General features: G+C 42.1%; 1 protein-coding gene across 8 annotated transcripts in view; it reads right to left on the bottom strand.

Annotated features, from left to right (window-relative positions):
• LOC139411285 (BR serine/threonine kinase 2b) overlaps positions 1 to 23,181 on the bottom strand; it is a 179,510-nt gene that overhangs the window by 49,081 nt on the left and 107,248 nt on the right. For all 8 annotated transcript variants that reach the window (XM_071157365.1, XM_071157366.1, XM_071157370.1 and 5 more), the window contains exons 3-7: positions 16,686 to 16,771; positions 15,496 to 15,636; positions 14,926 to 15,042; positions 9,086 to 9,119; positions 376 to 444 (exon numbers count right to left, since the gene is read on the bottom strand). In XM_071157365.1, coding sequence (XP_071013466.1) covers positions 376 to 444; positions 9,086 to 9,119; positions 14,926 to 15,042; positions 15,496 to 15,636; positions 16,686 to 16,771 — 447 coding nt within the window. The remainder of the gene's footprint in view (positions 1 to 375; positions 445 to 9,085; positions 9,120 to 14,925; positions 15,043 to 15,495; positions 15,637 to 16,685; positions 16,772 to 23,181) is intronic.

Below are 23,181 nucleotides of genomic sequence, written 5' to 3'. Positions count from 1 at the left end.
GCTGATTTAATTTTCAGTCCTGATCCATTAATCTAATGTCATCTTTCAATAACATTCTCTACAGACAAGATCTGGAATCACAGGCCATTGGCAAGAAGTTTGTTTTACCACATTTATTAAGTTATGTCTCTAAACCTTGTCCTGCCCCTTACCTCAAATTCCACCCCAAGGTATTTAAAATCATAATGAAGACATTTATGCAAGTCACTGTAGACCAAAGCCAGCGAGACACTGAGGTGCAGCTTCCTATGAAGACTTATTGTGTCACCAGCAGCTACGTCCCCCTGTCACTTTAACCCGCATCAAACCACAACACTAACTCAACGGCACGTGTCAGGGTCATCGTCAGGGCAACGGCAGCTGTCAATCACTCACCACTAAAAGTGCAAAGAGGATGACCCCGCAGCTCCACACGTCTGCTTTCCTCCCGTCGTACTTCTCCCCCTGAGAGAGAGACACAGAGAGAGAGAGAGAGAGAGAGAGAGAGACACAGAGAGAGAGACACAGAGAGAGAGAGACACAGAGAGAGAGAGACACAGAGAGAGAGAGAGAGAGAGAGAGAGACAGAGAGAGAGACAGAGAGAGAGACAGAGAGAGAGACACACAGAGAGAGAGAAAGAGAGACACAGAGAGAGAGACACAGAGAGCGAGAGAGAGGGGGAGAGAGAGAGAGAGAGAGAGAGAGAGAGAGATAGAGAGAGAGAGAGAGAGAGAGAGAGAGAGAGAGAGAGAAAGATACACAGAGAGAGAGAGAGAGAGACACAGAGAGAGAGAGACACAGAGAGAGAGACACAGAGAGAAAGAGAGAGAAAGAGAAAGGGAGCGAGAGAAGAAAGAGGGCGAGGAAGGGAGAGTGAGACAGAGCGATAATGACAGATACAAAAAAGAGTGAAAGATGTAATCAATTATGCATTTTGTTATGGAGGTGAGCTACAGATTCCACATTATTTTTTAGGAACTGAAAACCTCAGAATAACCTTTAAAAATTTCACCCTTGGGTGAGTTGGTGTTTACAGTGCCTTCAGAAAGTATTAATACCCCTTGACTTATTACACAATTTGTTACATTAGCTTTAATGTTGTGCATAGATTGTACCTTACATCAATGTAATTGTCTGCATCATTTACCAATCCCCCATTTTTAAAAAAATATCTAAACAAGGCCAGTTTTATTGATTCTTTAATGAGAACAACAGTTTTCAGCTGTGTTAACATAATTGCAAAAGGGTTTTCTAATGATCAATTAGTCTTTTAAAATGATAAACTTGGATTAGCTAACACAACGTGCCATTGGAACACAGGAGTATTAGTTGCAGATAATGGGCCTCTGTACGCCTATGTAGATATTCCATAAAAAAATCTGCCATTTCCAGCTACAATAATCATTTACAACATTAACAATGTCTGCACTCTAATTTCTGATTAATTTGATGTTATTTTAATGGACAACAAAGTGCTTTTCTTTCAAAAACTAGGACATTTCTAAGTGACCACAAACTTTTGAAGGGTAGTGTACAGTGGGGCAAAAAAGTATTTAGTCAGCCACCAATTGTGCAAGTTCTCCCACTTAAAAAGATGAGAGGCCTGTAATTTTCATCATAGGTACACTTCAACTATGACAGAGAAAATTAGAAAAATAAATCCGGAAAATCACATTGTAGGATTTTTTATGAATTTATTCGCAAATTATGGTGGAAAATAAGTATTTGGTCACCTACAAACAAGCAAGATTTCTGGCTCTAACAGACCTGTAACTTCTTCTTTAAGAGGCTCCTCTGTCCTCCATTCGTTACCTGTATTAATGGCACCTGTTTGAACTTGTTATCAGTATAAAAGACACCTGTCCACAACCTCAAACAGTCACACTCCAAACTCCACTATGGCCAAGACCAAAGAGCTGTCAAAGGACACCAGAAACAAAATTGTAGACCTACACCAGGCTGGGAAGACTGAATCTGCAATAGGTAAGCAGCTTGGTTTGAAGAAATCAACTGTGGGAGCAATTATTAGGAAATGGAAGACATACAAGACCACTGATAATCTCCCTCGATCTGGGGCTCCACGCAGGATCTCACCCCGTGGGGTCAAAATGATCACAAGAACGGTGAGCAAAAATCCCATAACCACTCGGGAGTACCTAGTGAATGACCTGCAGAGAGCTGGGACCAAAGTAACAAAGTCTCCATTAGTAACACACTACGCCGCCAGGGACTCAAATCCTGCAGTGCCATACGTGTCCCCCTGCTTAAGCCAGTACATGTCCAGGCCCGTCTGAAGTTTGCTAGAAAGCATTTGGATGATCCAGAAGAAGATTGGGAGAATGACATATGGTCAGATGAAACCAAAATAGAACTTTTTGGTAAAAACTCAACTCGTCGTGTTTGGAGGACAAAGAATGCTGAGTTGCATCCAAAGAACACCATACCTACTGTGAAGCATGGGGGTGGAAACATCATGCTTTGGGGCTGTTTTTCTGCAAAGGGACCAGGACGACTGATCCGTGTAAAGGAAAGAATGAATGGGGCCATGTATCGTGAGATTTTGAGTGAAAACCTCCTTCCATCAACAAGGGCATTGAAGATGAAACGTGGCTGGATCTTTCAGCATGACAATGATCCCAAACACACCGCCCGGGCAACGAAGGAGTGGCTTCGTAAGAAGCATTTCAAGGTCCTGGAGTGACCTAGCCAGTCTCCAGATCTCAACCCTCCAAATCTTTGGAGGGAGTTGAAAGTCCGTGTTGCCCAGCAACAGCCCTAAAACATCACTGCTCTAGAGGAGATCTGCATGGAGGAATGGGCCAAAATACCAGCAACAGTGTGTGAAAACCTTGTGAAGGCTTACAGAAAACGTTTGACTTCTGTCATTGCCAACAAAGGGTATATAACAAAGAATTGAGATACACTTTTGTTATTGACCAAATACTTTTCCACCATAATTTGCAAATAAATTCATTAAAAATCCTACAATGTGATTTTCTGGATTTTTTTCCCTCATTTTGTCTGTCATTGTTGAAGTGAACCTATGATGAAAATTACAGGCCTCTCTCATATTTTTAAGTGGGAGAACTTGCACAATTGGTGGCTGACTAAATACTTTTTTGCCCCACTGTATATATAAACATGCATACATACAGTATACACATACATACAAATGCACATACATATATACAGTTGAAGTCAGATGTTTGCATACACATACAAAGACATTTAAACCCAGTTTTTCACAATTCCTTATATTTAATCCTACAAAAATTTGCCTGTCTTAGGTCAGTTAGGATCACCACTTTATTTTAAGAATGTGAAATGTCAGAATAATATTTCAGCTTTTCTTTCTTTCATCACATTCCCAGTGGGTCAAAAGTTTACATACACTCAATTAGTATTTGGTAGCATTGCCTTTAAATTGTTTAACTTGGATCAAATGTTTCGGGTAGCCTTCCACAATATTCCCACAAGTTGGGTGAATTTTGGCCCATTCCTCTTGACAGAGCTGGTGTAACTGAGTCAGGTTTGTAGGCCTCCTTGCTCGCACACACTTTTTCAGTTCTGCCCACAAATTTTCTATAGGAGTGAGGTCGGGGCTTTGTGCTGACCACTCCAATACCTTGACTTTGTTGTCCATAAGCCATTTTGCCACAACTTTGGAAGTATGCTTGGGGTCATTGTCCATTTGGAAGACCCATTTGTGACCAAGCTTTAACTTCCTAACTTTCCCTACCTCATGATGCCATCTATTTTGTGAAGTGCACCAGTCCCTCCTGCAGCAAAGTACCCCCACAACATGATGCTGCCACCCCCGTGCTTCATGGTCGGGATGGTGTTCTTCGGCTTGCAAGCCTCCCCTTTTTTCCTCCAAACATAACAATGGTTATTATGGCCAAAGAGTTTTTTGTTTCATCAGACCAGAGGACATTTCTCCAAAAAGTACAATCTTTGTCCCCATGTGCAGTTGCAAACCGTAGTCTGGCTTTTTTAATGGTGGTTTTAGAGTAGTGGCTTCTTCCTTGCTGAGCGGCCTTTCGATATTGGACTCGTTTTACTGTGGCTATAGATAATTTAGATAATTTTGTACTTGTTTCCTCCAGCATCTTCACAAGGTCCTTTGCTGTTGTTCTGGGATTGAGTTGCACGTTTTGCACCAAAGTACATTTATCTCTAGGAGACAGAACGAGTCTCCTTCCTGAGCGGTACGACGGCTGCGTGGTCCCATGGTGTTTATACTTGCGTACTATTATTAGCACAGATGAACGTGGTACATTCAGCCGTTTGGAAATTGCTCCCAAGGATGAACCAGACTTGTGAATGTCTAAAAAAATTTTATTGAGGTCTTCGCTGATTTCTTTTGATTTTCCCATGATGTCAAGCAAAGAGGCACTGAGTTTGTAGGTAGGCCTTGAAATACATCCACAGGTACACCTCCAATTGACTCAAATGAGAAGCTTCTAAAGCCATGGCATCATTTTCTGGAATTTTCCAAGCTGTTTAAAGGCACAGTCAACTTAGTGTATGTAAACTTCTGACCCACTGGAATTGTGATACAGTGAATTGTGAAATAATCTGTCTGTAAACAATTGTTGGAAAAATTTGCCCCAAAAAATTGCAGATGAAACCAAAATAGAACTTTTTGGTAAAAACTCAACTCGTCGTGTTTGGAGGACAAAGAATGCTGAGTTGCATCCAAAGAACACCATACCTACTGTGAAGCATGGGGGTGGAAACATCATGCTTTGGGGCTGTTTTTCTGCAAAGGGACCAGGACGACTGATCCGTGTAAAGGAAAGAATGAATGGGGCCATGTATCGTGAGATTTTGAGTGAAAACCTCCTTCCATCAACAAGGGCATTGAAGATGAAACGTGGCTGGATCTTTCAGCATGACAATGATCCCAAACACACCGCCCGGGCAACGAAGGAGTGGCTTCGTAAGAAGCATTTCAAGGTCCTGGAGTGACCTAGCCAGTCTCCAGATCTCAACCCTCCAAATCTTTGGAGGGAGTTGAAAGTCCGTGTTGCCCAGCAACAGCCCTAAAACATCACTGCTCTAGAGGAGATCTGCATGGAGGAATGGGCCAAAATACCAGCAACAGTGTGTGAAAACCTTGTGAAGGCTTACAGAAAACGTTTGACTTCTGTCATTGCCAACAAAGGGTATATAACAAAGAATTGAGATACACTTTTGTTATTGACCAAATACTTTTCCACCATAATTTGCAAATAAATTCATTAAAAATCCTACAATGTGATTTTCTGGATTTTTTTCCCTCATTTTGTCTGTCATTGTTGAAGTGAACCTATGATGAAAATTACAGGCCTCTCTCATATTTTTAAGTGGGAGAACTTGCACAATTGGTGGCTGACTAAATACTTTTTTGCCCCACTGTATATATAAACATGCATACATACAGTATACACATACATACAAATGCACATACATATATACAGTTGAAGTCAGATGTTTGCATACACATACAAAGACATTTAAACCCAGTTTTTCACAATTCCTTATATTTAATCCTACAAAAATTTGCCTGTCTTAGGTCAGTTAGGATCACCACTTTATTTTAAGAATGTGAAATGTCAGAATAATATTTCAGCTTTTCTTTCTTTCATCACATTCCCAGTGGGTCAAAAGTTTACATACACTCAATTAGTATTTGGTAGCATTGCCTTTAAATTGTTTAACTTGGATCAAATGTTTCGGGTAGCCTTCCACAATATTCCCACAAGTTGGGTGAATTTTGGCCCATTCCTCTTGACAGAGCTGGTGTAACTGAGTCAGGTTTGTAGGCCTCCTTGCTCGCACACACTTTTTCAGTTCTGCCCACAAATTTTCTATAGGAGTGAGGTCGGGGCTTTGTGCTGACCACTCCAATACCTTGACTTTGTTGTCCATAAGCCATTTTGCCACAACTTTGGAAGTATGCTTGGGGTCATTGTCCATTTGGAAGACCCATTTGTGACCAAGCTTTAACTTCCTAACTTTCCCTACCTCATGATGCCATCTATTTTGTGAAGTGCACCAGTCCCTCCTGCAGCAAAGTACCCCCACAACATGATGCTGCCACCCCCGTGCTTCATGGTCGGGATGGTGTTCTTCGGCTTGCAAGCCTCCCCTTTTTTCCTCCAAACATAACAATGGTTATTATGGCCAAAGAGTTTTTTGTTTCATCAGACCAGAGGACATTTCTCCAAAAAGTACAATCTTTGTCCCCATGTGCAGTTGCAAACCGTAGTCTGGCTTTTTTAATGGTGGTTTTAGAGTAGTGGCTTCTTCCTTGCTGAGCGGCCTTTCGATATTGGACTCGTTTTACTGTGGCTATAGATAATTTAGATAATTTTGTACTTGTTTCCTCCAGCATCTTCACAAGGTCCTTTGCTGTTGTTCTGGGATTGAGTTGCACGTTTTGCACCAAAGTACATTTATCTCTAGGAGACAGAACGAGTCTCCTTCCTGAGCGGTACGACGGCTGCGTGGTCCCATGGTGTTTATACTTGCGTACTATTATTAGCACAGATGAACGTGGTACATTCAGCCGTTTGGAAATTGCTCCCAAGGATGAACCAGACTTGTGAATGTCTAAAAAAATTTTATTGAGGTCTTCGCTGATTTCTTTTGATTTTCCCATGATGTCAAGCAAAGAGGCACTGAGTTTGTAGGTAGGCCTTGAAATACATCCACAGGTACACCTCCAATTGACTCAAATGAGAAGCTTCTAAAGCCATGGCATCATTTTCTGGAATTTTCCAAGCTGTTTAAAGGCACAGTCAACTTAGTGTATGTAAACTTCTGACCCACTGGAATTGTGATACAGTGAATTGTGAAATAATCTGTCTGTAAACAATTGTTGGAAAAATTTGCCCCAAAAAATTGCAGACTTGCCAAACTATAGTTTGTTAACAATACATTTGTGGAGTGGTTGAAAAACTAGTTTTAATGACTCCGACCTAAGTGTATGTAAACTTCGACTTCAACTGTATACATTTTACAGACACAATCTATTTTTACAATAGTTAAATTTAGTTTGTTTTTAGTCCTGGCCTTCCTCTATTTCTGATGTCCATCCAGTTTGATTTCTATTTGCCATATATTTGTAAATGTGCGATTTCACAAAAGTTCTGAACCTACATTGTTTCTTCCTGTAAAAAGTTGCGTCATACTGCAGCACATCTTGCGGGCTGCCTCTGAATTCTATGGCACGTTATTGAATTGTCAGTCATTGTTACCATTAATGCTAGTTAGTGCTAGTTTGACCACCAGAGGTCATCTTTGAGAAGCATTTGATAGCCTTCAATATATATATTTTTGTAAGGATATAGTATATAGGATTGATGTTAAGAAATGTAGCTTAATTAATTTTATTATTATACTGTTTCTATTCCAAGAAAAACAAAAAACAAAACCCGTAATGTTTTGGTCGGGAGTAGGTTACAGTACTAAGAGCATAACATTTCCACACCCTAAATGTAGTCTTCAACTGTGAGAGACAGAATCTAACACAAAAATCCAGAAAATCACATTGAATGATTTTTAAGTAATTAATTAGCCTTTTATTGCATGCCTTTCCTTCCAGTTCTCTGCTGCCAATGAAATGAACAAACTGCAAAAATCACTGAAGCTGGAGACTCATACCTCCCTCACTAACTTTAAGCATCAGCTGTCAGAGCAGCTCACAGATCATTGCGCCTGTACATAGCCCATCTGTAAAAAGCCCATCCAACTACCTCATCCCCATATTGTAAATTTTTTTCCCTTTGCACCCCAGTATCTCTACTTTCACATTCATCCTCTGCACATCTATCACTCCAGTGTTAATTGCTAAATTGTAATTACTTCATCCCTACGGCCTATTTATTGCCTTACCTCCCTAATCTTACCTCATTTGCACACACTGTATATAGATTTTTCTATTGTGTTATTGACTGTATGTTTGTTTATTCCACGTGTAACTCTGTGTTGTTGTTTGTGTCGCTTTGCTTTATCTTGGCCAGGTTGCAGTTGTAAATTAGAACTTGTTCTCAACTGGCCTACCTGGTTAAATAAAGGTGAAATAAAAAATACATAAAAAAAAACATAAACAGGTTACATGTTTGGAATATTTGTATTCCTTACAATCGTCCTTCTTTTCACTCTGTCAATTAGGTCAGTATTGTGGAGTAACTTCAATGTTGCTGATCCATCCTTAGTTTTCTCCTATTACAGCCATTGTGAAACCCCCTCATTGTGAAACCCCTGAGCGGTTTCATTCCTCTCCGGCAGCTGAGTTAGGAAGGACGCCTGTGTCTTTGTAGTGACTGGGTGTATTGATACACCATCCAAAGTCTAGTTTATAACTTCACCACGCTCAAACGCATATCCAATGTCTGCTTTATTTTTTGCACACATATACAAATAGGGGCCCTTCTTTAGAGGCATTGGGAAACCTCCCTGGTCTATAACCTCTATTATTTTGCATGGAACTTATTATGAGACTTATTAAGTACTTATTGACTCAAGATACTTCAGCTTTTCATTCTTTATTCATTTGTAAAAAAAATATATAAAAATATAATTTCACTTTGACATTATGAGGTATTGTGTGAAGGCTAGTAACACAACATCTACATTTTATCCATTTTAAATTCAGGCTGTAACACAACAAAATGTGAAAAAAGTCAAGGGGCGTGAATACTTTCTGAAAGCACTGTAACTAACCAACTCCATGACAGCTGGCATACAGCACAGTTTTTGTTTCAAGTTTAATTAGTTGTCTGTACGGGATACACCTGGTATACACCGTCCAACGAAATGCTTACTTGCAGGATCCTATCTGATAATGCAAGCACATATCCACCTGGCATACACCTGATTCACAGCTGCACTGTGATGACATAACACGTGGCTGTGTGGCATTGCCACTGCCTGAGGGGCGAAGAGCTGAGAGACGGTTCATTCTATACAGAGCTGAGAGTAGAGCACTCTAAAGTGAATGGTTGGAGGGCACATGGGCTTGTGCTGCAATGCCATTATGGGAGGGAGAGAGAAAGAGAGAGATACAAGGTGAGAGAAATAGAGAGCGAGAGAGAGATGGAGAGGGAGTGCACTTACCCTTATGACCTCTGGGCAGGCATAGTGAGGAGATCTGTAAAGTGAGATATGCACAACAGCTTTATACAAGTAAATTCACACACACACACACCTAATAAAACACAGTTACCAGAACATGTGTGCACACACATAAACTCACAAACAATTACCCATACACACACACTATTCTGAACGTAAGTAGAGTTAGCTTGAGGAATGCATTACTATCTTGTCTCATCGCTACAACTCCCGTACGGGCTCGGGAGAGACGAAGGTCGAAAGCCATGCGTCCTCCAAAACACAACCCAACCAAGCCGCACTGCTTCTTAATACAGCGCCATCCAACCCGGAAGCCAACCGCACCAATGTGTCGGAGGAAACACCGTGCACCTGGCGACCTGGTTAGCGTGCACTGCGCCCGGCCCACCACAGGAGTCGCAAGTGCGCGATGAGACAAGGATATCCCTACCGGCCAAACCCTCCCTAACCCAGACGACTCTAGGCCAATTGTGCGTCGCCCCATGGACCCACAGTGCTGAGCACAAATAGTGTAGAGGATGAACCAACACTCTACTGAGTGTACTGAATTCTATACAGGACTTACAGGACACCTTGTCATAACGTAATTGTCATGCGACTAAAAAACTGTGGTTTGAACATACTTCACTTAGTAGTGTAAAGTACTTAAGTAAAAATATTTCAAAGTACTACTTAAGTAGTTTTTTGGGGTATCTGTACTTTACCTTACTATTTATATTTTTGACAACTTTTACATTTACTCCACTACATTCCTAAAGATAATAATGTACATTTTCCCTGGCACCCAAAGATAATTGTTACATCTCTGGTCATCCCTACTGCCTCTTATCTGGTAGACTCACTAAACACAAATGCTTCGTTTGTAAATTATGTCTGAGTGTGCCTCTGGCTATCCGTAAAATAATAAAACAAGAAAACTGTGCTGTCTGGTTTACTTAATATAATGAGTGTGAAATGATTTATACTTTCACTTTTACTTTTGATACTTAAGCATATTTAAAAAAACAAATACTTTTAGACTTTTACTCAAGTAGTATTTTACTGGGTGACTTTCACGTTTTACCTGACTCATTTTCTATTAAGGTATCTTTACTTTGACTTAAGTATGACATCTGGATACTTTTTACACCACTGACGTTACTATATGTTTGCATTTCATGCTAAGTTAGTAGGAAGGTTATTCATCCTTTCGACGAGGTACGACAGCGGTGTGATTGTTATCAACACATGCCTGTGTGTTCAACACTGGATTTACATGACGACCTAGACTACGAAGTCCCACTCCCTCCCTGTCCTTCCCGTCCTCTCGCTAATCTTACCATCTAACATCACATACTCATGAATTTCTATTACGCATGCAAACAGTGTGTGTCGTAAGTATCTGGTCCGTTGGTGTTGTGTGTTATTCATTAATAAAGATGCAGTTACTTTGACACACTGACAGAGTGTTGCTGTGCATCTGCCTTGTCCTCAACGCAACACACATGTAAGGGAACACACACACACACACACACACACACACGTACATTCTGTAAACACAAGCTTCCTGATTGCCAGAGTCAAATTGAATTACGGTAACGTACGCAAAACCAGTCAATTGGCCCTAGTCAAACAGAGCAGTGTCAGAGCATGCAAACCTAAAACTTTTTTTTTAATCACATTGTCTAGAACCACTTTTCCTTAGTTGTATCTAAACGATATTTCATGTTGAACGTTTTACATTAGGTACGTCAAATGAAAGATTCCTCAATGTGTCCTTCATGCAAAGTACAGTCATTTAACCTGATAAAGATTTTATTTCATCATATGTTTATGAATGTCGGTCAGAGGGCAAGGGAGAGAAGAATCTTTCACTCTGTGAGAGTGATATTATACCTCTATGAAGCAAGGATAAAAGGTTCGATTTTTCCATTGTCATCATGCCACCTTTAATATTTAACAAATTATATACTGTACCGGTAACTGCCAAAATAACGGAAACACGTGAGTAAACGAGGGAAACAAAGCATAGAATAAATAATTAACAATCATTTGGTGGGTGCTTATATTTGTCCTATTTTACACATGTACAAGTGTGTATTATACATGTACAAGTGTGTATTATACATGTACAAGTGTGTATTATACATGTACAAGTGTGTATTATACATGTACAAGTGTGAATTATACATGTACAAGTGTGAATTATACATGTACAAGTGTGTATTATACATGTACAAGTGTGTATTATACATGTACAAGTGTGTATTATACATGTACAAGTGTGTATTATACATGTACAAGTGTGTATTATACATGTACAAGTGTGAATTAGAAATGTGTTTTTTGCATATCCCAACTCCCCCTAAGACACCCTCAGAGGGCAGTCTCGAACACACTAGGCAACACAGTGACTAGAGTCTGGTTTCAATGATGGACTGTTTTGGCATAGAGGAACTACATCACTGCCTACATCGATTTTATTCAAGCGGATAAAGTAGTAGCATATGGCAGTGACTTAGTCCCTCTATGCTCAAATAGTCCATCATTGAAACCAGACCCTAGTCACTGTGTTGCCTAGGGTCTGTTTATTTATTTTTTTACTTTTCAGAGAGTGGGGTCATGGCCAGGGTCAGTTATTATCAGCAGCGACCCTGGAGCAATTAAGTGCCTCGCTAGCGACATTTTGGTTACTGGACCAACGCTCTAACCGTTAGGCTACCTGCCGCCCACAAACGAGTGTTAGGAGCTGAGATTGAACCCACGGTCTATGGAGCAGGAGCTCGCTGCTTAGACCACCGCGCCATCCATCCATTGAAAGCAGGTGCTTTATTGAAAGTAGGGCGCGAGTGGTCACTGAATGGTTTGATGAGCCTGAAAACGATGTAAATCATACGCCATGGCCGTCTCAATCATCAGGTCTTTAAGGTCAGGGCCCTCCGCAAGGCTCACAAAATCATTTTAGACCCAAGCCACCCCCTGTACCCGGACTTTGAACTACACCACTCTGGGTGTAGGTATAGGGCACCCATCAGCAGGAAAAACAGAACTAGACAATCATTTGTGCCAGGTGTGATATCCCTCCTAATTAACTCAGGCTAACGTTCCTATCGACTCAGTAAGGCCAGCAGGCTAGTCTTAAAAAAAAAAAGAATGTTTTATTGGTATGTAACTGTTATGAAAGTTGCATTGTCAATTTTGTTTTGTATTTAAACGCCACTTTAAACGTGTACATGACACTGCAACAAAATGTCCCCATGGGGACAATAGAGTCAGTAAGTAAGTAAGTAAGATCTCAACCCAGTTGAAAGCTTATGGGAGATTCTGGAGCGGCGCCTGAGACTGCGTTTTCCACCACCATCTACAAAATATCAAAAGATGGAAATTCTCGTGGAAGAATGGTGTCGCATCCCTCCAATAGAGTCCCTAGACACGTGTAGCATCTGTGCCAAGTGGTGGCCCAACGCCCTATTAAGACAAATATTGTTGGGGTTTCCTGTATTATGGCATTTACCTGTATATGTACAGTGATTTGAGCGTAAAGTTCCAATACTACCATTGAATGTGGGCCCATGTGACCCCGCAAAAGAAAAAAACACATGTGTCACTATGACAACAGGGCACAGAATTATAAAGGCATAATTATACAGCCACAAGGGTCCTTAAGGTCAGGGATGTGACATGGCCGTCGCCTGAATTCAGTGTCTTTGAAAAGGACACCTTGGAACACAGTCACACAGTGTCCAACGTGCTTGTCAGACGCATGACTTTGCCCGAGAAAACAAAGCAAATGTTTGTTTTTTGTACTGTTTTTTTTGGGCTGTTGATTGGTGTTGAGTCATGGCCTCGTTATGTTTGTGCATATGAAATGGGGACAAATAGCTAAGCCCTCAGCAGAGTTCACCTGGGTTAGCACGTTAGCCTGTCACGCCAACTTCCTACTCTTATCTCCTCTGTCACATTGTGCTGGGCCACACTGTCTGTCTTCCAGATGATAATGGACAGAGACTTAGCATTGCTACATGGCTAATCTGTAAAGATGCAGGGTAGGCTATACTGGCCCTGGTTATCTGGGCTGAAGATCTTACTGACCACGCGCACACACACGTGGACACACACACGTATACAGGTGCAAACACACACAAGCATGCTCTTATATACACACAGACATGGCTTGAGGACTGTGTAGGGATTGGACACACGCACGCACACACTAGTGGTGCGCGGATCAGCTGTTTCACCGGCACCCGCCCGCAATTGCTAATAACCCATCCAGAACCGCCCGACTATGTGTGATAAAGTGACAATCTGAAACCTGCACCTCGACCCTAACCCACTAATATAGAAAATGCACTGCAGGCTACAGTCAGAGAAGGCAAAAATATTTTTGGGGCAGAATTTTTTGGGCCCGATTTAGATATGTTTCTACTTATATTTTCTGACATTTTGGTAGGCCATTTGTGAGTCAACTAGTCTATAATTAGATACGTGCGGCTTCTCTTCTGTCACTAAAATACTAAGAATAATGAATAATGTCATAAATCGATAGAATGAACGGTTCAATCTAGTTGACATCGGTAATGTTCTCTTGTCATCTCTGCTTCTTTCGCGACGCAAAGACGTTTAGGGGCCGAGGAGAAAATGCAACAAACAATATTAAAAAGGAACGATTTTCTGTGCAAAATGTCCAAATGACATCAGCATGACCAGTTGTAAAATGGAAAGCTGTGAATGACCCAACACGTTTCTGATTCAAAAAAATTTGTTCGGCATAGATGCATATTTTATGTGGAAATTCTTAATTCTGCAGGAGTTAATATTAAGGCTATGTGAGACGTTATAGACCTACAGTCATTGTCCAGATTTCAGTTTCCATTCAACCCATCTGAACAGTAGGCTACAGTTCCCTTGGCGTGTCATAGGCCTATTTGAAGTCCCCGTCTTGTGACTGTCGAATTTGTGCAGAGCCTCACAATCATCACACACTGACATCATCCTCTTTCACCACTTCACCATATCTTTCCCAAACATTACTTTTCTGTCCACTCCCTTCTCATTTTCTTTTCTCACAGCTTTTCTCTTATTGAACAACATTCTGACATTGTTCATTGTGCCTCCATGGACAACTTTTTCTGCTGTTCCCAAAAGCATTTGGTGAATGGAGTGTAGGCTATTTGGTGAATGGAGTGTAGGCTCATTTGGTGAATGGAGTGTAGGCTATTTGGCGAATGGAGTGTAGGCTATTTGGTGAATGGAGTGTAGGCTATTTGGCGAATGGAGTGTAGGCTATTTGGTGAATGGAGTGTAGGCTATTTGGCGAATGGAGTGTAGGCTATTTGGTGAATGGAGTGTAGGCTATTTGGCGAATGGAGTGTAGGCTATTTGGCGAATGGAGTGTAGGCTACTTGGTGAATGGAGTGTAGGCTATTTGGCGAATGGAGTGTAGGCTATTTGGTGAATGGAGTGTAGGCTACTTGGTGCTCGTACAGTTCAGTTAGGCACTAAAGCTTAGGCTTATGCACTAATGCCAGATCGCCTAAAATATTGAAAGAAAAACCTAATTGAAGCCTATAGATATGAATTGCACAATAATTACACATTTAAGGTATTATTGTCTCTTTATTCAACCCGCCACCCACCCGCCCTTCATTCACACAATATTTAATGACCCTAAAACCGCCTGCCCTGTGCATATACTGTAACCGAAGTGACTGTTAGTTATGGGTCAACCCGCGCACACGCACACGCACACACACACACACACAGACAGACAGACAGACAGACAGACAGACAGACAGACAGACAGACAGACAGACAGACAGACAGACACACAGTTGACTCACCCGCAGCTGGTCTCCAACAGACTATCCCCGACCTGCAGAGACGCCATGCCAAAGTCTGCTATCCTGATGTTGTTCTTCTCATCTAACAACAGGTTCTCTGGCTTCAGATCTCTGTGACTGTGGAGAGGAGGAGGGAAAGAGAGAGAAAAACATAATTTACCCAAGTACCATGCAGAGGTAATAACAAGAAAACCTGACAATCCTACATGACTGGAATTATGCATTTCCCAGGAATGTTGTCCAGGAAATGTCCCGAAAAATTTACACACTGTACTATCATTTCCTTTGATCAGAGACTAATGTTTTCCGCTTTCCAAGAGCCCAGTGTCGGGGGCAGGCCTCTCTCATGTCGTCTCTCTCTCTCTCTGATAGGGTCAGTGTTCCTCTCACAGATAAAAGGGAAATGGCAGACCAGACACGATCTCAGAAAGCAGGACTGAGCTTCTACTTCTGTTTGCTCTTTAGGGCCTAGGCAGGGATACTTTCAAAGCACTTTGAGACAACGGCTGATGTAAAAACTTCTTATCAGTACATTTGATTTATTGACTGATCGATTGATTGATGATTCACCATATGGAGTGACTGTGGCAGAAGTCCAGAGCTGAGATGATCTGCCTGAAGAACTTCCTGGCTTCCTTGGGTGTTAACCGTCCCTTCTTGACCAGGTAGTCAAACAGCTCTCCCCCTGACACGTGCTCTAGCACCAGATACCTGTGGAGGGAGGGAACCACACACGTTAGATACACAGTCTAGAGCTGTGTATGTCATATTATATACATGATATCATATCTCGATAGCTATGTGCGCCTGGTTCGGTATTATGGAGATAGTCTACGGGATCCAGGACTGCTTGTAGTGAGAGGCCAGGACCAGCTCTCCTCAAGCTGACCATACATTTACATTACATTGACATTTTTGGTCATTTAATGAGGCACCCAATCCTTAATTAATGTTGATCCAGAAACCACTGCTTTTAGTGCACCCTCACGTGTTAACGTGTAATTCAAACATTTGGAGTAATGGTCTTCTATCCATAGAAGTTCCTCGACTCTATAGTTGTTCCTACAGCAGTTGCTACTGTGAGAGTATATGTGGTAATTCTTGTGATATTATCTGCGGTAGCTGCTGTGCTGTATGTGCGAGAAAGCACTGAAAGCACACTGCGGTATCCCTACTGTAGCAGGGATACCCCACATTCCCACAACCCCCCTCCCTCCCACCCACACCACTTCCTGATTTATTAGCAGATTAAGGGATCTGCTCAAGCGTTCACCTGTCAACACTAGTTCAATTAGGAACACATTCACACATGAATTGGGAGTGGGAGAATGTATCCGAGGCAAACACTTTGCGTCCTTGTCGGCGATTCGTCTGTGTCATCGGAATATTAGGAAAACATATTCCCACACCGGTTGTCGCTGGCGCCTTTAACAATTATTGAATAGTGCATTAAGCAGAGCCATTGGAGCAGGGACACAGGAGAGATTAATACATAAGATAACATATGGATCTACATTAAACCTACAGGCTTTCCGAATAGGCAGGTGTAAACTGAGGGAGAACCATATGAAACATTACATGCCCGTGTGAAAATGGCCCCGGAAAATACGTTTCTCAAGTGATTTTCAACTTGCCTCGCTTGTTTGCTAACATGTTGCTACGCACGGGTGCTTCTCCAAACATGCAGTGGAACGGTTTAAGGGAGGCACATTTGTTACAGCGTTTCAGTGAACCAAATCGTTTTTGGAAAGGACACTCACAAATATTTCTTGTTTTCGTAGACGTCGTGCAACTTTAAAACGTGAGGGTGCTCTATGAGCTTCAGAATGGCTATCTCTCGCTCCACCTGCAGAAACAGAAAAAAAGAGGGAGAAAAAGAGGGGAAATTAAGAATATTAGTGTGTGATTCAAAGTACTTATGGAAGACTTTAATGACCCCCCCCCCCCCAAAAAAAAAATAATAATACAAAAAATGCATAGCTCCTAGATGGAGCTGTGGATGTACTGTAAGTACTGACCATTCATTGGTGCCCACTCAAAAAAACGGTTTTGGTGCTAGGGCCTAAATAATGAAGAGAAGCATGTGCAGACACAAAGAGAGAGCGCAGAGGAACGGAAAGGGAGAGCGCAGAGGAACGGAAAGAGAGAGCGCAGAGGAACGGAAAGGGAGAGCGCAGAGGAACGGAAAGGGAGAGCGCAGAGGAACGGAAAGGGAGAGCGCAGAGGAACGGAAAGGGAGAGCGCAGAGGAACGGAAAGGGAGAGCGCAGAGGAACGGAAAGGGAGAGCGCAGAGGAACGGAAAGGGAGAGCGCAGAGGAACGGAAAGGGAGAGCGCAGAGGAACGGAAAGGGAGAGCGCAGAGGAACGGAAAGGGAGAGTGCATAGGAGAAAAAAATAAAGAACGGAACAGCGAGAAGTGGTGGGAATAAGAGACGGACTGGCAGTGCCAGAGGCCATGTCTAGCCTGGCAGCTTGGGTCCATGCCAGGGCCTACGGGAACAGCGACATGCCTACCACTTGTTAAGGTCCTGCTCCTGCCACAGCGCAACCACACACCAGCTAATTTAACTCATTAATCACACACTGATATCACTCTATCGAAATACACCACGACACAGCAGGTAGGGGGACATTTCAACTACTGTTTTTTACACTCTGGAATGTGCATGTGTGTGTGTACGCGCATGCGTGTGTGTCCCTAAACCATAACGGCACAGCGTATAGAAACTCAGCACCTGATAATGTGGTAACATTTTCCAATGGACCTTGGGCTAAACGTGAGGTAGGTTTATTGATGTGTTAGAAAGATACAGTACATATGTTCCTTGCATAGAACTATTGGGTTCTATTGGCCACACACCATATGACTCACAAATACTGTGTTGCGTGCACAGCTACTACGTACATTTGTGTTATGTTCTTTCACAAACAGTACACCTACAGTTGAAGTCGGAAATGTACATACACTTAGGTTGGAGTCATTAAAACTCGTTTTTCAACCACTCCACAAATTTCTTGTTAACAAACTATAGTTTTGGCAAGTCAGTTAGGACATCTACTTTGTGCATGACACAAGTCATTTTTCCAACAACTGTTTACAGACAGATTATTTCACTTATAATTCACTCTATCAACGTTCCAGTGGGTCAGAAGTTTACATACACTAAGTTGACCGTGCCTTTAAACAGCTTGGAAAATTCCAGAAAATTATGTCATGGCTTTAGAAGCTTCTGATAGGCTAATTGACATCATTTGAGTCAATTGGAGGTGTACCCGTGGATGTATTTCAAGGCCTACATTCAAACTCAGTGCCTCTTTGCTTGACATCATGGGAAAATCAAAGGAAACCAGCCAAGACCTCAGAAAACGAATTGTAGACCTCCAAAAGTCTAGTTCATCCTTGGGAGCAATTACCAAATGCCTGAAGGTACCACGTTCATCTGTACAAACAATAGTACGCAAGTATAAACACCATGGGACCACGCAGCCATCATACCGCTCAGGAAGGAGATGCGTTCTGTCTCCTAATGATGAACGTACTTTGGTGCGAAAAGTGCAAATCAATCCAAGAACAACAGCAAAGGACCTTGTGAAGATGCTGGAGGCAACCGGTACAAAAGTATCTATATCCACAGTAAAACAAGTCCTATATCGACATAACCTGAAAGGTCAAGCAAGGAAGAAACCACTTCTCCAAAACTGCCATACAAATCCAGACTACGGTTTGCAACTGCACATGGGGACAAAGATTGTACTTTTTGGAGAAATGTCCTCTGGTCTGATGAAACAAAAATAGAACTGTTTGGCCATAATGACCATCGTTATGTTTGGAGGAAAAAGGGAAAGGCTTGCAAGCCGAAGAACACCATCCCATCCGTGAAGCACGGGGGTGGCAGCATCATGTTGTGGGGGTGCTTTGCTGCAGGAGGGACGGGTCCACTTCACAAAATATATGGCATTATGAGGAAGGCAAATTATGTGGATATATTGAAGCAAACTCTCAAGACATCAGTCAGGTAGGTAAAGCTTGGTCGCAAATGGGTCTTCCAAATGGACAATGACCCCAAGCATACTTACAAAATTGTGGAAAATGACTTAAGGGCAACAAAGTCAAGGTATTGGAGTGGCCATCACAAAGCCCTGACCCCAATCCCATATACATTTTGTGGGCAGAACTGAAAAAGCCTGTGCGAGTAAGGAGGCCTTACAAACCTGACTCAGTTACACCAGCTCTGTCAGGAGGAATGGGCCAAAATGCACCCAACTTATTGTGGGAAGCTTGTGGAAGGCTACCCGAAAAGTTTGACCCAAGTTAAACCATTTAAAGGCAAAGCTACCAAATACTAATTGAGTGTATGTAAACTTCTGACCCACTGGGAATGTGATGAAAGAAATAAAAGCTGAAATAAATAATTCTCTCTACTATTATTCTGACATTCCACATTCCTAGAATAAAGTGGTGATCCTAACTGTCCTACGACAGGGAATTTATACTAGGATTAAATGTCAGGAATTGTGACATTCGTGACCAATAATACAAATTTCAACTGCATTTTTGTAGCCTCCTTACATCCAGACAAAACAGCTAGTTAGACCATACTGACATCATCATTAATGTCGTGTGGCACCATTCATTTTGTGTGATACTGTCAAACTCAATAAAGCTTCATGATTCAAACAACTGTTACACTTCCTGCTTTGAGACATCACATTACAGGGGCAATGGCAGCTAAATGGGGAGTACACTTAATGCTTATAAGCATAGATCAACATTTGCTAACCATTAAATTAGGTAAACAGTAAATGAGTTATATGAATATGTTAATATACTGCAGTAGCTTTAGTATGACCAAATCTACCTGCAAGATGCCTAGTGCAAACCTCAGGAGGATAGACACACACACACACACACACACACACACACACACACACACACACACACACACATACACACACACACACACCACCACCCCCCTACCAAGAACACCTCCAGTCCAGAGTGCTGAGTTGGATTTACAGAATGCTAGCAGTATAAATGCCAGCTCTAGTGAAAACATGAGGGATGAAGCTGTGCAGCTGGCAACTGTTTCTCTCAATAAGTCTCACTCTAATTGCTTCAATAAAGGGTCTGGCTTGTTAGCCAAAGACACAGGTACCATAAACCATAACTACAGAAAAGAAACACAATGTATTCAGAATTCCCTACACAGGTCAGCATGTACAGTACATTAGAGACTGCCTCTACATCTAGCGAATATTAAGCTGGGTTTGCCAAATAACTGGTATTTCATTTTCATATTCATATTGCATCTCCGTTCCCTCTTCAAATGTCAATAAAGAACACATTAAGTCATCAGTTTTGAATTGAATAAGCGTTATTCATCAGTAACCAGTGGAGTGGTATCAGTGGGAATATCTGCTCCAGCTGATCAAACTAATCCTGTGTTAAAATACTGTACTGAATGTCCTATTGACTGGGCTTCTCATTGGCTGGTCGTTCCTGCGCTATTAGGCTAGGATGTTGGGACACACTAAGGTTTTATATGTTAGCGTAGCAGAGGTGGTTCAGTGAGCTGCACAATCGTGTGATCATTAACCTTGTCTGAGATCTGGAGAATTTATTCTACCTGCCAGAGTTGGGATTTAACTCAATGGGCTAAGAAAGTCTTAATGTATGGAGGCACTGGGTTCAACACCCAGTAGGTCATACTAGCCTAGCATCAGAATGTATGAGAGTTGCTTGAGAGTTTGTGCAACATCTGGATACACAGAGAGGACTAAACATTGCTGGCTATTACACCATGACCCATGACATCTGGACCCAGTGAGCCAATTAGCTAGCGTGGAATCAAGGTGTGCATGCATGATTCTAAAGTTGGGTTTTATGCAGATTTGGTGGCACACGTACACACAGAGTAATACGCAACGTCTTGTAACGGCCCATGGGTAACAACTGTCTTAGGTCAGCTGTGAGCTGCCGCAAGGTGCTGTGTCCCAATGTAGTCCTTAAGTGCTATTTCTCTTAAGTGCCCAATTGTCCTGAAGTCCTGATATCCTCATGTGAGTGTGCCATTTTCTTCCCCAAAGTGCATGTTTATCAAATCTTATTGGTCACCTACACGTGTTTAGCAATGTTATTGCGGGTGTAGCGAAAAGCTTGTGCTTCTAGTTCCGACAGTGTAGCAACATCTAACGAGTAATATCTAACAATTTCACAACAAATACCTAATACACACAAATCTAAGTAAAGTGAAGTAATTAAGAATATATAAATACGTATATGGACAAGCGCTGTAGGGTGCTCTTGCCTTGATATCTTGCAGTAGGTCTCTCCTGTATTCTGTTTACATACCTACTTTACCCCTCCTCCTGCCAGAGAGCCATACCTCTACACACATACCAACAGAGGGGCACTGACACACCCACAGGGAAAAGGGGGAAAGGGTAGAGGGGTGAGAGAAAGACAAGACGAGAGGCGAGGGAAGAGAGGTAGGAACTAGGAAAGTGAGGCACAGGGGACAGAAGCAACCGACAAAATCGTAATTCTATTCCCATCAAAGCCCCAAATCTTCAAAGGTTCTGTCACTGGGATCGGGCCTGGAGCCTTGGAGCAGGGGGAAATAAATAATGAAACCCTTTAATCTTTTTATATATTTATTAACCTTTATTTATACCAGGGAACCGTGGGTTAACTGCCTCGTTCAGGGGACGAACAACAGATTTTTACCTTGTCAGCTCAGGGATTCAATCCGACAACTTTTCAGTTACTGGCTCAACGCTCTAACCACTAGGCTACCTGTCACCCAGTGGCTGGCCCCACCAAGCCCTCTGTCATGCCAGCTTCCCCCTTTCTGCCTTCTCTCATAGACAGGGAATGAAGGAAGGAGGGAAGGAGTAAGAGAGAGATTCGGAGAGAGAGAGCGATAGATGGAGGGATGAGAGAGAGGGGGACTGAGCGAGAGTTTCTTGGTTACAGCAACACTCAAAATGAAAAACATTTCCTTTTCCATTTCCCCCTGTCCCTTTCTCGGTCTGTCTCTTTTCTCTTATTTCTCTTTCTCTCGCTCACACTCTCTGGCTCCTTCTCTGCAGCGTGCTGTGCTATCGAGGCCTTAACAACAGGGATTCTAATGCTAAGTGCTAGCAACGTTTGTATGTTTACAACTGGGATGCTAAAGTTAGGTGCTAGAGACATTTATCCATTTACAACAGCGGCGCTAACACTGGGTGCTAGCGAAATTCACGGCAGGGATTTTAATGCTAGGTGGTAGCATCAGCGACAGGGATAGCGTACACCTGAAGCCAAATAACCTCACACATTCACACACTCTAATGTCCTGTGGAAATCAATTTAAGAATGCATTTTCAAAACCATGAAGAAGTTCTCAAAAAATTGCAGCCTTATATGCATAGAAAATATATTTTAGACACACATCTATATACAGCTGAAATCGGAAGTTTACATGCACAAGTCATTTTTCTAATTGTAATTGTTTACTGACTTTTCTATTTTTCTATTTTTCTAAATCTTCTTTTCAGATTTTTCTAATTGTAAATGTTTACAGACAATTCCAGTGGGTCAGACGTTTACATACACTAAGTTGACTGTGCCTTTAAACAGCTTGGAAAATTCCAGAAAATTATGTCATGGCTTTAGAAGCTTCTGATAGGCATCATTTGAGTCAATTGGAGGTGTACCTGTGGATGTATTTCAAGGCCGACCTTCAAACTCAGTGCCTCTTTGCTTGACATCATGGGAAAATCAAAAGAAATCTGCCAAGACCTCAGAAAAAACTTTGTAGACCTCCACAAGTCTGGTTCATCCGTGGGAGCAATTTCCAAATGCCTGAAGGTACCACGTTCATCTGTACAAACAATAGTACGCAAGTATAAACACCACGGGACCGCGCAGCCGTCATACCGCTCAGGAAGGAGACGTATTCTGTCTCCTAGAGATGACCGTACTTTGGTGCGAAAAGTGCAAATCAATCCCGTATATAAACTTCCAACTTCAACTGTATATGCATGCCGCACCAGTATGCACACAGCACGCACGCACACACGCACGCACGCACGCACGCACCACTAATAAAGTGCGTATGATCAGTATAATGAGAGGTTATTCTTGGTTAGGGTTGCTAGATTGGATGATTGGGATGGATGACAGGACTGATTATCCTATTTCCCCTGAGGGAAACCCAGCCTGCCAAACCCTCCACTTTTCCCACAGACAGACTCAAGGTCAACTGACTTAC

This window comes from Oncorhynchus clarkii, chromosome 6 (genome assembly GCF_045791955.1).
Source record: "Oncorhynchus clarkii lewisi isolate Uvic-CL-2024 chromosome 6, UVic_Ocla_1.0, whole genome shotgun sequence".
NCBI classification, from domain to species: domain Eukaryota; kingdom Metazoa; phylum Chordata; class Actinopteri; order Salmoniformes; family Salmonidae; genus Oncorhynchus; species Oncorhynchus clarkii.
Note: the sequence above shows the minus strand (reverse complement) of the source record. Positions and strands in the feature narration are given on the sequence as shown.